At 35.3% G+C, this 14,636-nt stretch overlaps 1 protein-coding gene across 1 annotated transcript in view; it reads left to right on the top strand.

Moving 5' to 3' along the window:
• The window catches only part of LOC106478323 (proto-oncogene tyrosine-protein kinase ROS-like), a gene marked incomplete at its 3' end in the record, with an annotated part of 84,570 nt that overhangs the window by 20,479 nt on the left and 49,455 nt on the right, over positions 1–14,636 (top strand). Inside the window, exon 2 of the mRNA XM_022381927.1 lies at positions 10,268–10,321. Coding sequence (XP_022237635.1) covers positions 10,268–10,321 — 54 coding nt within the window. The remainder of the gene's footprint in view (positions 1–10,267; positions 10,322–14,636) is intronic.

The following is a 14,636-nucleotide window of genomic DNA, read 5'->3' as shown; positions in this document are numbered from 1 at the left end:
TCGAGACGTAATACCGCTGAATATAATTAATCCAGTTATTCGGCATTGTGGCAGCTTGCTCACTACTGACTAGCCGTTTACAATAACGGGAACTCTATCTCATGAGCACATGAGGCGCTGTTCAGGTTGAAAGCTCCAATTTCTAACATATTCACATGTATCCCGCCCCAACTGTAACATTTAAAAAATCATAAAAAATAATTTAAGTTAAAGTATATTAAATTACGTCAAGCCAATTAGCTAAGCACTTGAATATAGTTTCTGTTATGTTAGTTTTGCTTGAGCACTTAATTAAATCTATTTTAAATATACCTTAATATTTTTAATTATTTTCATCTTAATCTTATAACGGTCATTACCGCTGAGTATTATCTTTACGCTAACCTTTAATACCCCTAAAATAACAACGTTTTGTTATATTTTACTTTTATTTTCTTTCTTTCATTTTCATACTCTGAATGTTGAATTCAATTGAATTTCGGCCCGGCATGGCCAGGTGGTTAGGGCACTCGACTCGCAATCTGCGGGTCGCGGGTTCGAATCCACATCCCACTAAACTTGCTCGCTCTTTCAGTCGTGAGGGCGGTATAATGTGACGGTCAATCCCATTCATTTTTGGTAAAAAAGTAAGTAGCTCAAGAGTATGCGGTGGATGGTGATAACTAGCTGCCTTCCCTCTAGTCTTTCAGTGCTAAATTAGGGACGGCTAGCGCAGATAGCACTCTTGTAGCTTTGCGCGAAATTCAAAAACGAACTAACAAAAACAGCTAAAATTCGCAAAAATTTTAGTTGCCAACATTAATTTCAGTCTTTCTTTCCTTCATTATTCGATATTATCAGTCTTCTATATTTTTTCTAGGTAATCACTTGCTATCCATCCAAACTGAATTCCGATATCTGCCCACATCAGGATTTTGTTTGTGGCCGTTCTCTAAGAAATCCCTTAAGTTGACCAAACCTCGTGGTATATTATTGGTATTACGACCGAAAACATCGTTAACAGCGATGGTACCCAACTGAATTCTAATCTTTATAAGTAAGAACGTAAGCAAAGCGTATTAGATATACTCATTATCAGGCTGAATTTTAATTTTGTTATAAATAGGTAGCTTGCTCTGATCGAAAGCTAATACAATATCAATATGTTTTGAACACAAATATTCAAAAACTTCCGTTTAAAAATAAGTGAGATTAGATGCAATACATTTTATTGAATATAAACCAAAACTGATACATGTGCATATAACATCAACTTTAAATTAGTTAGTAAAGTGTGTAGTGTGAACTACTAACCAGTAAAGCATAAACCAGATAAATCATAATCGTGATATGATCTATAATATAATCTGTTCGATTATTTAAATGCATCGTATATAGGTATATAAATAGCATTGGTTTGCCAATCATATAGCCACGCTATTAATATCGTGTTTCTGGTCGAAATCCTAAGAATATCTCACGCGATTTGGGCAGCCGAGAAGATCAGGAAAATAAATTTGATAATAATATTGGTCATACTAGTTACTCTATTGAACGTAATTTCTTTTATTTTATCTTAATTTGTTCATTATTATTTTTTCGAATTATATCCGAATCAAAAACCGTGGATCATTACAATGAACTGTATACGTTAGACAAGGGCATTTCTTAAGTTTGGATTTTCTCAATGTTTGCTTTTTACTGGTCATAAAAATATGCTTTAAAGATTATTAGAGCCATTGGGTTAGTAAACGATATAGACTGGTCAAATATAGCTTTGGTTCTTTTAGTAATATGCTTTCTCAGAATCAAAAGAACTAGGCCTGGCCTAGTGTATAGCAAGCCGGACTGTGAATTTGACGGTTCGTGGTTCGCGTTCCGTTGCCACAAAATCGCGTTTCGCACTTTGGGGGCTTGGGTGCGTTATAAACGCGACGATAAAATGCCAGTGTTCGAGAAGAGTAGCCCAAGAGAAGTTGACGATGGGTGCTGTTGGCTATCTGACTTCCACTTAGCCTGTCAGTTCAAAATTACGAACGGTTAGGACTATTTGAAACAAACAACTAAACATACAAATAGAATCAAAATTACAAGAATATTTTCCTACTTTCTATGTCCTCTTGGTATGGGGGAAAGGGAGGCATGAGTAATTTCCACTCTGAATTAACTGTTTTAATTTTCGTAGTCAACGTTTATTTGATATGGGATTCCAATTAATTACCTTTTATTTCTCGAAGGTGGTTGTTTGTTATAAAGCGCAAAACTATAAAATGGGCAATCTGTGCTGTGCCCACTACGGACATCGAAACCCAATTTTTAGCGTTATAAACCTCCAGCCTCCGTTAAGCCACGAAGGGGCTTCTTGACAGTGTCCATCATAATTGAATGATATTAAAGTTCCGACACTTTATTACTATTAGAAGCGACGTCAGTTGTATACACACAGCTATTGTTTTCTGGTGTAATTATTTACAAATGTCGGCTGTTGTTATATGTAGTGCGCAAACAAGACGTTTTAGAATCTATACATTTTCAAAATAACACTGTATTTTCTTCTCGTTAGCGAAAACATGACCGGCTTTATTGCTTTTAGAAGTAATAACTTCATTAAACAATTCAATGCCCTGCACGCAGTTTTTTTAACACTCTGACAACAATAAATAACATACGATAAAAAAAAAAAGAATTCTTTGTTCGTTTAAGTACGGAGGAAAATGAAATGTCGCCAGCGGCTTTCATACTGTGGGAGTCAGATACCGAGAGAGAGAGACAGCAGACTGCTCGAAAGAAACAGTGGGCGGGTGTGGTGGGGGTGGGATGACCACCCTGGGAAAGTTTAAAAGTGCCAATATATTTTACTTGGCAATTATCTTCAGAAAATGGGACACTTGTTCTTCCTTCCCTGGAATGGCTTTTGTACACTGTTTGTGACAACGAACACGAGCCCGGAAAGTGAAAACCGAATTGAACTTTCCACATTAACCTTTCCCAGTACTTCTTTCATAGAACATTCTACTAATCATGTGAGAAGGAAAATTGTATTTGAACACAGCATGTAGAACAGAAAACATGAGTTGGTAAAATATTTTCTTCGTTGAAAATATTTGGAACTTGAAATATTTCTTTTCAATTACAAAAAAAATACCCAAAGTATGAATAATGCAATTATATCTGTCGTGGTTTGTAATAAATTCTTCGGTTATTTAGGTTTATTTAAAGAAGGAGTACTTTGTGCAACTTCATAAAAAAAACAGTAATAATATATAAACATAATAATGTTTAAAGGTTAAAGAATTAAAACAAAAATCTTGACTAGTTTCGACAGAGTAAGTTTGTTATTCCCAATGTGTCATTACTGTTTTCATTTTACTTAGGCTTAACTAGAACTCTGACGGCTAGAAACTGGATTACACTTGGATGTTAATTTCAGTTATTTTCTTATTTTATATTCTTTTAAAAACGCTCGGTATCACGTGGTGCGCGCGCGCACACATACACACACATTAAATATACAAATATTTTCTACTCTCGATGTTTTTTGGCTGTTTTTTTTGTATGATACTGAAAACAGAATTTATCAAACACGAGTTGCTTGAATACTTTTTTCTCACGTTAAATCTGAGAATATCGTTCGTTCTTAATACTTGAGAATAAAGATAAAAAGCTTTCGATATTCGCGACATTGCATGCAATATTATTATATATTGTTTATAAAGGAAATGCAACATTTCGTGCGATTCACGACTGCTCACAAAGTTAGCATTTTATAAATATTATTGTTGATTGGGTATCACGGCCATTTTCTAAGTACTGGCGAAGTTTCGTCTTTACAAATTACGTGAGCAGTGTCAAGCTCTTCTGTCAGCACTTCTTTGCGTAATTTGATCTGGGGGTCGATGTTAGGTCGCTCAGATTTCAGAGACATTCGGTTTTCTTCCACTGCAAAGGTCCAGGGTTATTCGCCCCAACGGGTCACGCGGGTATGGTTTGTAAAGAGCTAGCTACGAATTCATGTTCATGTTTATAAGAACCTGTACAACAAACTAAAAACTGGAAAATCAATCTGTGTGAGGAAGACTCGATTCTGTAGAGCTTAAACTTAGATCTATACCATATGTGTTGTGGTAAAACTAAACACGTAGATAAGCCGAATAAGCTTTGGTTAGATAATATTGAATTCACCGTTTTTACTGTCTAGCGGTGTGTCACAATTAAGTAAACAATGGAGATGCATGACCAAAACAAACAGCGACCTTGCTAGTCAAAAACCTACACAGGTTTGACGGGTCTTGCGTAAATATAGTTCTATTTTATCCTAGCTGCTTTGGTACTCACATACACCTACATACAAATCATTCTGAAGCTCTTAGGTTTACAGCCCCTAGTTTTTACACAGCCACCCACCCACCCCCTCTCTTCCCATCCAGAAGACCGTCTCCTCTTCACGAGTTTTCAGTCCGTCTGGAAAATTGACCACATACTAGAAATTTAGAAATTATGGGCGCAGGTTGGCCTTAGACCTCTGAATTTCAAAGCTCGCGAGTCGGGTCTAATTCACGAAATACCACGAAATATTCCCCCCACTTTAAGCTGTAAATTCCTATTAAGAATTACAGTCAATCTTTTAACGTAGATGGTGGGTGATAGGGTGCTGCTAAATGGTTGCTCTGTCTCTGGTCAGTAGTTCAAAATTAGGGACTGCCATAAGTACAAAATACAAACTCTCGATCACAAATAATATAACTATATCGATCAGAACTAAAGCATAACTCAAATGAAATGTATATAAAACAAGTTGAAATAACCTTCAACTGACCGGGAATGTTTAAACTTAATTAAAACAATGTAAGTGTAACAGTAATCATATATTTCAAAGTAATAACTTGAACATAAACTTTATCTCAAAATTTTAAAATTATAACAAAACTTCTTCATAAACAACATTTGCAGTTTGCTTTACATCTACCAATAAATAAAGGTTTTGAGGTGATCCCACCCTTGAACATCCTACATCTCATTGACCATGAGAAAAGCATAGTTGTTTAAAAAACAATGGTTGTTTGAGAAACAATCCAGCAACTTTCATACTTTGACCTTGAATCCCTTTAGAATATTCAACATTGTCTAAAGCGTCAACTTGGCAAGATTGTTTGAGATTGACTCAATAGGCTGAGAGTAATTAATCAACAGGCTTTACAAAATAGAAATAGGGTTAAGTTCAATTTTGACCCCCTTAGGACAATCCCCATAGTTCTTAATGTTTACATATAAATTTTGGTTGAGATTGGCCCCATAGGTTCGGAGGAGTTAGGGTGCAAATTAACACAGATTTTGTCTTAATAGTTATCGATAATGACGAGAAGTACTTGATGTAAAAAATCAGCACACCAAGGAAACTGAAACTTATAATGAATAGAATATGTTGGGTACTATCGCTATTAACAATATTTTCGACAGAATCATTTGGGTATCCTGGCTATTAATAATATTCTATCCAGAATCAGTTGGGTACCCTGGCTTTTAATAATATTTTCGCTAGAATCTTTTGGGTATCCTCATTATTAATGATGTTTTCGCTAGAATCAGTTGCGTACTCTGGCTATTAATAATGTTTTCACCATAATCAGTTGAGTAATCTCGTTAATAGCAATATTTTCGCCAGAAGCAATTGGGTGCTTTTGTTATTAATGATGTTTTCCCCAGATTTAGTTGGACACTCTCAAATCTAAAATGAAAAATTACTTGATACTTCCGTATACTATATTTTCGTAAAAAAACAAACAACTTTTTTTATATTCTTTTTCTCATTGAAGAATGAAAAGCTAGAGCCAAGTGCAAAATAACTGCTCAATGCTGTGTTGAAAAACAAACAAACAAAAACAACTTATTATCATGTACTCAATGCTGTAATTTAAAACTTGGCACTACAATTGCCATTTAAATTTCAGTGATATTTATTTATTATCTTTTATTGCCCAGTCTTTGTATATTAATCCCCTGGTGGTACAGCTTTAATTTTATGGGCTTACAACGCTAGAATTCGGGGTTTGATTCCCCCGCGGTGGACACAGTAGATAGCCCAATGTGGTTTTGCTCTAAAAGAAACACAATTTGTACATTAAGAGTAACTTTAAAAAGTACCTATTTTTGTGCAGTTGTAACATCAGTTTCACTTGAAGTAACAGTGTTTAAGTATTTCAGTGAAAGAATAGTTTACCAACTAATAATTCAGCTCATGGTATTAATTCGGATGTGATGTCATAAAGCCAGTGGATGCATTCCTGCGCTACACAAGGAAGCAAGCCCATAGTTTCTTATTGTAAATGAGGTTTGATATGAACGTTTGTTTGTTTGTTTTTTGAATTTCGCGCAAAGCTACACGAGGGCTATCTGCGCTAGCCGTCCCTAATTTAGCAGTGTAAGAGTAGAGAGAGAAGGCAGCTAATCATCACCACCCACCGCCAACTCTTGGGCTACTCTTTTACCAACGAATAGTGGAATTGACCGTCACATTATAACGCCCCCACGGCTGAAAGGTCGAGCATGTTTGGTGTGACGGTGATTCGAACCCGCGACCTTCAGATTGCCATGCCGGATATGAACGTACTTTTGTTTAAGTTAAAGATTGAATTAATTTAAATTTGCTGTAAATAATTTGGACGAAATAAGAATTTACTCGAATTAAATTACAAACTTAACAACAACAACAAACAATTAAGCAGTACACGTTGAAACTACCTGTGTCCATGATAAGAACTGTGTCCATGCTTCCCTTATCTGTTGTCGTCTGAAGCTTCCAGGAACACGTGTGTTTATAAATGCTTTGATCTGTATCTCAGGCCATTTGTGTTGCTTAATTTGTGAAGACATTTCATTACAGGCCTACTTTGTGGTGACTGCCCAATCAAAATTTTAAATTACTCGTGTTCTGAAAACTTAGAAAGTGGTATGTGATTTCTAAGGTTAACTTTTATGAAGAAAAAGCCGATTTCTGAAACTTGGTCAGTTCGTGCCAACATGTACCATTAAAGATTTTTAGTTAAGCGTAAAGCTACACAATGAGCTATCTGTGCTGTGCTCGCTGACTTATTGCTAAGCCACTGGGGGGGGGTTCTCACTATAAGTCCTGCGGTCCAATGTCCGTAGTTTACGTTTATATTCAAGATTTCATGACTTTGGTTGCTCTTGCTTTGGTTCAAATAAACAGCCTGTTACAGTTGTGAAAAAATCTCAAAATTTCGCAAGATATTATCAACTAGTTGGGGTACTTGTCCCCTGGACGGAAGTTATGTAAATTCATGATTAATGAAAGGTTATCTTAGGATATGAAAAGTTGTTTCCTTTATATGTAATTCTAAAAAAACGCCCATAAAAACTGCAAAACACAAAATGTGAAACCACAAGTTTGCATGTATCTCCCCATGGACCCAACAAACCTTAAAACTAAATTTGGTGAAGATCCACTAACAGGGGACGAAGTAGTGGTAAAAAACGAGCAAACGCCCAATAAAAACCGAAAAACGCAAAACTGAAAATTTATGTTAATGCATGAAGACGGCTTGAATGGGTAATGAAGAAAAACGTTAATATAAGTTTAACATAACAGCAAATGTACAACGTTTCGACAAGGTTTTGTCATCATCAGGTACAATTTCTATGTACCCCCGCAAGAACCTAATGAACCACCATACCAATTTTGGTGAAGGCCCATCCACACCCTGCGAAGTAGTTACATGGACGTACAACAGACAGTACTATTATATTTATATAGATACTCGTGGCCAGCGTTAATATTCAGCTAATAATACATATACATTAGCTCCCAACTCTCACTGTAGGTTAACAGATGCTCATCCTGACACAGATGGGTTTGCAGAACCTAAGGTCAGAAAACCGATTTTCAGCAGTTTTCATATGATCCGTCTTTCCTAACATTGGACTTTCCCCGGGTGATAAAGGGTTAGGAAATATGTCAACTAAAGTATCGGGCATGATTTATTTTCCTGTAAGTAACAGAGTTACCAGAAAATATTTCTCAACAACTTCTTTTCAAAGCTATCAGATAATTTAAAGATTCCCCAAGTGGACAGTTATTCAGGTGTTATAAGAGTTTGTTTGTTTGAAGTTAAGCACAAAACTACACAATGGGCTATCGGTGCTGTGCCCACAACGGGTATCGATACCCGGTTTCCAGCGTTGTAAGTCTGCAGACTGTGCCAGGGGAGGGGGGCGTAATATAAGAGACGTGAATCAAATATATTCCATTATTAAAACAGAGAACGAACAGAATAACGTCCGCAACTTCACAGTTTTTGGAAAAACTTTTAGTAAAGTTGAGAAAAAGTCCAGTTTCGTAATATGTTGCTCTATATTATATATAAAAAACTGAGATTTATACACATTCAGTGACAACACAACTTGCGTTATCGTAAAGCACTTAGGAATTTATTTATTTTTGTTAAAAACAAAACGTGATATGGTACACAGTTCAGTTAATTTTGTCTATAAATATAGGTAATGAATCTTGTTCAGGGGCGTGGGCAGAAATCCATTAAGGGGATGCTGCTTTTGGAGGAAAAGAAAATGAGTGGGGAAGAGGTTCGGGCGCATGTGCCCTCGGAAAATGTTTGTAATTTTCACTGAAAATGGTGCATTTTGATGGTATCTAAGGCTGTTTTTACATCTTTTAAATGTGCTTTATGGTTGCAATTTAGAGAGTTTGATTGCACCCACCACTTACCCTGTCTACGCGCACAAGTAGCAATAAACAGAACTTAAGTTGTCACTACGTCATTGAGGACTGCTTTCTACGTAGATTTACATTATTTCATAAATTCTCTTGAGATTAACTTACACAGTGTATCTATTCGTAATTTCTGTAAATTTCGCATTTTATTGTAAATGGTTTTTATACTGTATCTCGAAAACTGTATAATTAATTTAAAAGTATAAGCTTGTGGTATACAGGGTGCCCAAAAAGTTTGGAACCACAGGCAGTTCAACGAATTTTCCAGAATGTGTTCCACATGCCGTCCTTGTAATTTGAAACAAGTTTGGATTAACAGTAGGATTAACTTGACTTTCTCATGTTTTGACATCGCCATAATAGTCACGTATGTGAAATTAAGAAAAGCTGCAAATCACGTATGGTTCCAGACTTTTCGGACATCCTGTATAGTTTTGTGGTACATTTAAAAAATTGAAATTAAGAGGTCAAGACTGTTTCAGTACTTTGTTGTATTGTTTCAAGCATTCGCTGATACGTTCATCCGCCTAAAATACAGATAACTTTGTCACAAATGTGGTTATGAGGCCTATCGCAGATATTTGTGTGAAACATTTGACCGGCCTGTCTCGTTCATTTTAGAATTTAATTTACAAGTATGGTGTTCTTCTGAATAGGCACTTATAAGTTCAAACAGTTTGCTATTATTAGAATGTCATTATTTAGTCTCTGATGGATTAAAAGAAAGCAAGGTTGTAGTTGTATTGTTTGTGTATCATAAAGTGTACAATAAACTATCTGGAATGTGACCCCCGCGGGTATCGAGTCTTGAATTTCAACGTTAAAAAAAGGTGCAAACGGGTTTTAAAATACGTTTACAGTGGCATTTCCTAATTTAGGAATACAGGGATTTTGTTTAAAATTGCGTTATAATTCATTAAACAATCCTACTGCATGTCACTTATGTAATAATTCTGCTTTGTTGTAGTTCATACTATTATTTCATTTTTGTTTAACAAACTTATGTCTTGTATGACCTTTGTATTTTTAAGTCCTCCAACTACTTGAATCTTTGGTAATTAGGAATTTTAACTGACATGATAAATTAGTTCAGCATAAACGTTTCACTTAGTAGCGATGGTCTCTGCTCGTTGACTGATGATTCCCGGAGCTTCCGATTAGACATGCTATTGTAACTTAACGGTTTGTTGATCGTCTGTTTGTGTCGTAATTTTAAAACTACAGCCTCATATACAATGGTGTTATGGTTGTTCAATGCCGAAAAAGATTTAATCTCATATACTCAATTCTCATTAAATCATTTAATAAAATCATGCTTCTGTCAGAAGATTTTTACTAGTTTCAAAACAAATTCATAACAGAAGCTATACTTACTATAAAAGTACGTACAGCCTCTTAAAATATAGATACAGATACAAACTTTGCGTGTTGTCATTTATTGCCACAAATGAAAAAAGAAATTGAAATGCAAATTTTCTGATAGTATGAAGATTTTTTGAACATATCCAAAAGTGCAACGTATTTGATTCTTTTTTTTTTCAGGCAACAGAAGAAAACTTTGATGTCGTCTGTTCTCCAGAGTGTAAGCTTGAATGGGTAAGCACACTAGAAATAGTACAAATGTTTCATTTATTGATAGAAGCTCTTATTTATACATAGATGTGTTAATTAAAAAAAAAGTAACAAATATGTGTCTGATAAAACCTTTTTTTTTAAGTTTTATAGTTGAAAATTTTTAAGCCTAATTGAAATGGAAATATTTTCCATGTCTTAGTTCACACATTGGAATAAATTCTAGGTCTTTTGTTATAGGTTTAACAAAACATTCGACGCAGATAGAATATGACAAGGTATATACATATATATACACATATATATGTATATATATTCTATTCGCATTAGAACGAACTCATATAATTTACACATTTTCACTCCAATGAGGATGAAGTAATACCCTGACCAGCTCTAATATCAATATGAATAGTACCAATGTATACATCACCGTACGTGAATGGAAAATGTATTATATCCTGTAATTGAAGTGAGTTGTGAGATAACAGTAGTCGACAGGTGACTAAAGTAACAGTATGCACATTTGGTTTTGGTGCTAGTAACACTTACAATGATGTATATATACGGATGGACAGACAGAATGACAAACAGATATTCAGAACTTCCTAACATAAACTTTCCCATAAGCTCTAAACGTTCTGAGTCCCAGATTTTCCCCTAAGTTTGAAACGTTCCGGAGTCCTAGATTTTTAGACATTGCTCAATAACTTGACATGGTGATTCAGCGAATAATTAACTATGTCCGCTTTTCAAGTATCCAGCAAGTATAATGTTGGTAAATCTGTATAATTTTTTTTATAAGATTGGAGTTGGATGTAGTTTTAATACAAAGTAGTTAGATATAGATAATGTTCGTTTATTCGTTTTGGTTTGTTATAAAAACCGTTCAGGTAAAATACAGGTTTGTTTTACGTTAAAAAAACAAAAAACGCACAAACGTGGGCTGTCTGAGCTGTATCTGTAGTGAGGGTCATACCCTGAATTTAATGTTATAACCCTCGGGCTTACCGTTGAGTCGCCAGAGGGACTGTAAGAATTGGATAACATTTAATGGTTAGATAAATTAACGTAAGTGGTGCCAAATATGCAATTCTATCAGTGTAACCTACCGAAATATAAATATTTTACAAGTTATGCATGAGAAAGATAAAACAGTTCGTGACAGTTTATGGATATAAAAATTATCTTTACCCCAAGCTTTTTTTTGCGTAAAGGTGTTCTTAAAAATGTCATTTTCAACATGTAGTTGGAAATTACTGGAGTTTCTTGTTGAAAGTTAATGTAATAAAAGCTTGAATAGTTTTCGGATTAAAAATAACATTTCATTACAAGCTCTTTGTAACTTAGCAGTATTTGCTTGTTTGTAGTTAAACACAAAGCTACACAATGGGCTATCTGGGCTCTGCCCACCACAGGTATCGAAACCCATTTTCTAGCGTTATAAGTCCGCAGACATACCGCTGTGCCACTGGGGGGCAGCAGTGTTTGCATTACAAAGTAAACAACAGGAAGATCTTTGGTCGAAATAATCGTTGATCAAGAACGTTGATGTGACCCTAAAGGCACAAAGTCCGACTTAATAATTCCAGCAATAAGTAAATCAACACCTTCAGATGTTTACCAGGCTAAATTATTTAAGCCTTTTCTGAGCGTGGTCAAGCACGTGACCCTATCCTCTTCCCTGTATCTCGTCAGTCAGCATTCGTCATCGTGCCTGATAAAAGTGACACTTAGTATCAGATTAGACTCCGTTTTGGGAATAGTGTATTTTTCAAAAACTATTTCTTTTCTGGAAGGCCAAAGACACAATATCAAGGTTCGTGAGGGAGGGATAAGATCTGGAAACTGTCAACAACATTGTGGCTAAGTGGAGCCATTCCTTGGGCGAAGAATGCATAGAATCAACACTAAGTTCTGGAGCTATTCATCCCCTGATAAACCTTGTTCAACCAACACATATACTAACTAAATGAAAATTATGCATCATTTGTTAGCTTTTCTTTGCTTTATTAAAACTTCTTGTTATAAAAGTTTAGAACGCAACTACTACGAAATGAGTCTATTACTAACGCACCCTGGTGTGATCTTATGATATTATTGATTTATCATTAATATCCTAACGAAATGAGTTTTACTTTAAAGCAGTCATATTAAAGCTCCAAAAAGCTAAACGGTAAACTGAATTTGTCAGAAAACGTACATTAAGCCTATAAAGATAAAAAATAGCTGGTGTTTTGTTCAAGAAAAAATCTTTTGATTTCATCTTCCTTTGGTTCATGGCCACATGGAGTAGTTTTTAACGTTCTATAATGTTGAATAGAATGTAAAACAATTCACAAAAGATTTATTATTTCTGAGATGGAAGACTTAGCAAGAAAGTGTATATAATATACAGTGTTGCAATAAAGTAACAAATAATTGTTACTTAGGTCGCCCAGGCTATCTTAGTGAACAGTGTTATTCAGTATTTTCCAGGTCGTTATTTTTTCTATGTTTTTTGTATTTTTTTAAGTTAATATTATTCTCAGCAACATAACGTAGCACACATTTTTCAGAAATATTAAAAAATATACAATATAGCTGTCTGTCGACACAAAGAAAATTGCTATACCAACAGTCCCACTACGTTTTACCTACGCTGTAGTAGAAGATGCTTGGATCATCGTTTCCAACGTGTGAATGTTGCTTCGTTTCTTCTGGCGCGTAATGCTCGTGAACCATTTTTGGACAGAATTGTCACCGGTGATGAAAAATTGATTCTCTAGGCGAATATTAAACGCCAAAAACAATGACTCAGTCCTAGAAAAAAAACACTTTCGACCCCAAAAACCTGGACTCCATCCGCAGAAAGTGATGCTTTAAATTTGGTGGGACATCAAAGGAGTAATTCATTTCGAACTTCTCAATCCACAGCGAACTATCAATGCATAGATCTATAGTCAGCACCTGAAACGTTTAAATCAAGCCCTTCATCAGAAACGCCCTTCACTCGTCAATCGGAAAGGTGTTCTTCTTCTCTTCGACAATGCACGTCCACATGTGGCACGTTTGACGCAACACAAGATTATGGAGTTGGGTTGGGAAGTTCTCCACATCCACCATATTCTTCAGATATGGCACCATCAGATTACCATCTTTTTCGTTCGCTGCAACACCATCTTAATGGGAAAACGTATGCAAATGTTGAAGGTGTTAAAGAGGATATCGACATGTTTTTGCTTCAAAGCCAAGTGATTTATTTAATCAGGGCATTAACAACCTGAAAAGCATCATCGATAAGAATGGAGACTAGTTCATTTAATAAATATTTTGTTTTGATATATGAATTGTTCGGGTTTTTTCATCTAAACAAAGCAACATTAATTTCTTGATGACCTAATATATATATATATATAGCGATCTTCTGTGATGTTTTTATTTTGATTTGTTTTTGGCATTTATAAATTTTTCCTTATTTATTCACATTTATTAGAATTATTGTGCTATAAGACTAACATTTAATAGTTGTTCAGGTTGTTCTATCATGAATTGTTTGTTTTGATTTTAAGCGCAAAGCTACACAATAGGCTCCCTGCTCTGTACCCACTGCGGGTATCGAACCTATATTTTAAGCAGTGTAAGCCTTCAAGTTTACCATTAAGCCACCCGGAGGTAGATGGGGGGGGGGCGACTATCATGAAGACCCACACCCGTGGCACTTGGATAAGTCTCAGCTGGTGCTCTTCCTACCACCCGGAGGTAGATGGGAGGGGGGCGACTATCATGAAGACCAATATACGTGGCACTTGGACAAGTTTCAGTTGGTGCTCTTCCTGCGAGTTTTTCTATAGTAATCTTAGAGGACTAAGCCATTGTTGAGATCATTCTCTACTTCTTTCTTGAGTTAGCCAAATAATATCTTATGAAATATATTAATTGTTATATCACTACATATAGTTTCTTGAAACCTTATTCTGTAAGAATTAATCTTGTCATAGCTTACTGGTCCTTCTTATTGTTTGTATAGTAAGTTTAATCTTGAGTACTAAAATTTTTCTGTAACTTTCAGTAAGTTTGATGACGTAGGTTGTAATTTTAAAAATCCAAATAGAAGTCTTGTTTCATTCTTTGTCTTTCTGCCTTGGTTTTGTGATTTACTGGCTTCTAAACACTAAACTCTGTTTGCTTTTTCTTTAGTTGGGTTTGTGCAATACTTCTGTTCTCGTTTTATGGTATCCTACATTAATACAGCTTGTAGTTTTGTATATATGTTCAGCTAACTCCTTCAACAGTTTGAAGCTAACAAGACCAAACTTGGCAAGCGGACAAGGGGTGAGCGGGTTATATACTTATCTATATG

The sequence above is a fragment of the Limulus polyphemus genome, unplaced genomic scaffold (genome assembly GCF_000517525.1).
Source record: "Limulus polyphemus unplaced genomic scaffold, Limulus_polyphemus-2.1.2 Scaffold200, whole genome shotgun sequence".
NCBI classification, from domain to species: Eukaryota; Metazoa; Arthropoda; class Merostomata; order Xiphosura; family Limulidae; genus Limulus; species Limulus polyphemus.
This window is presented reverse-complemented; position numbering and strand designations above follow the sequence as displayed.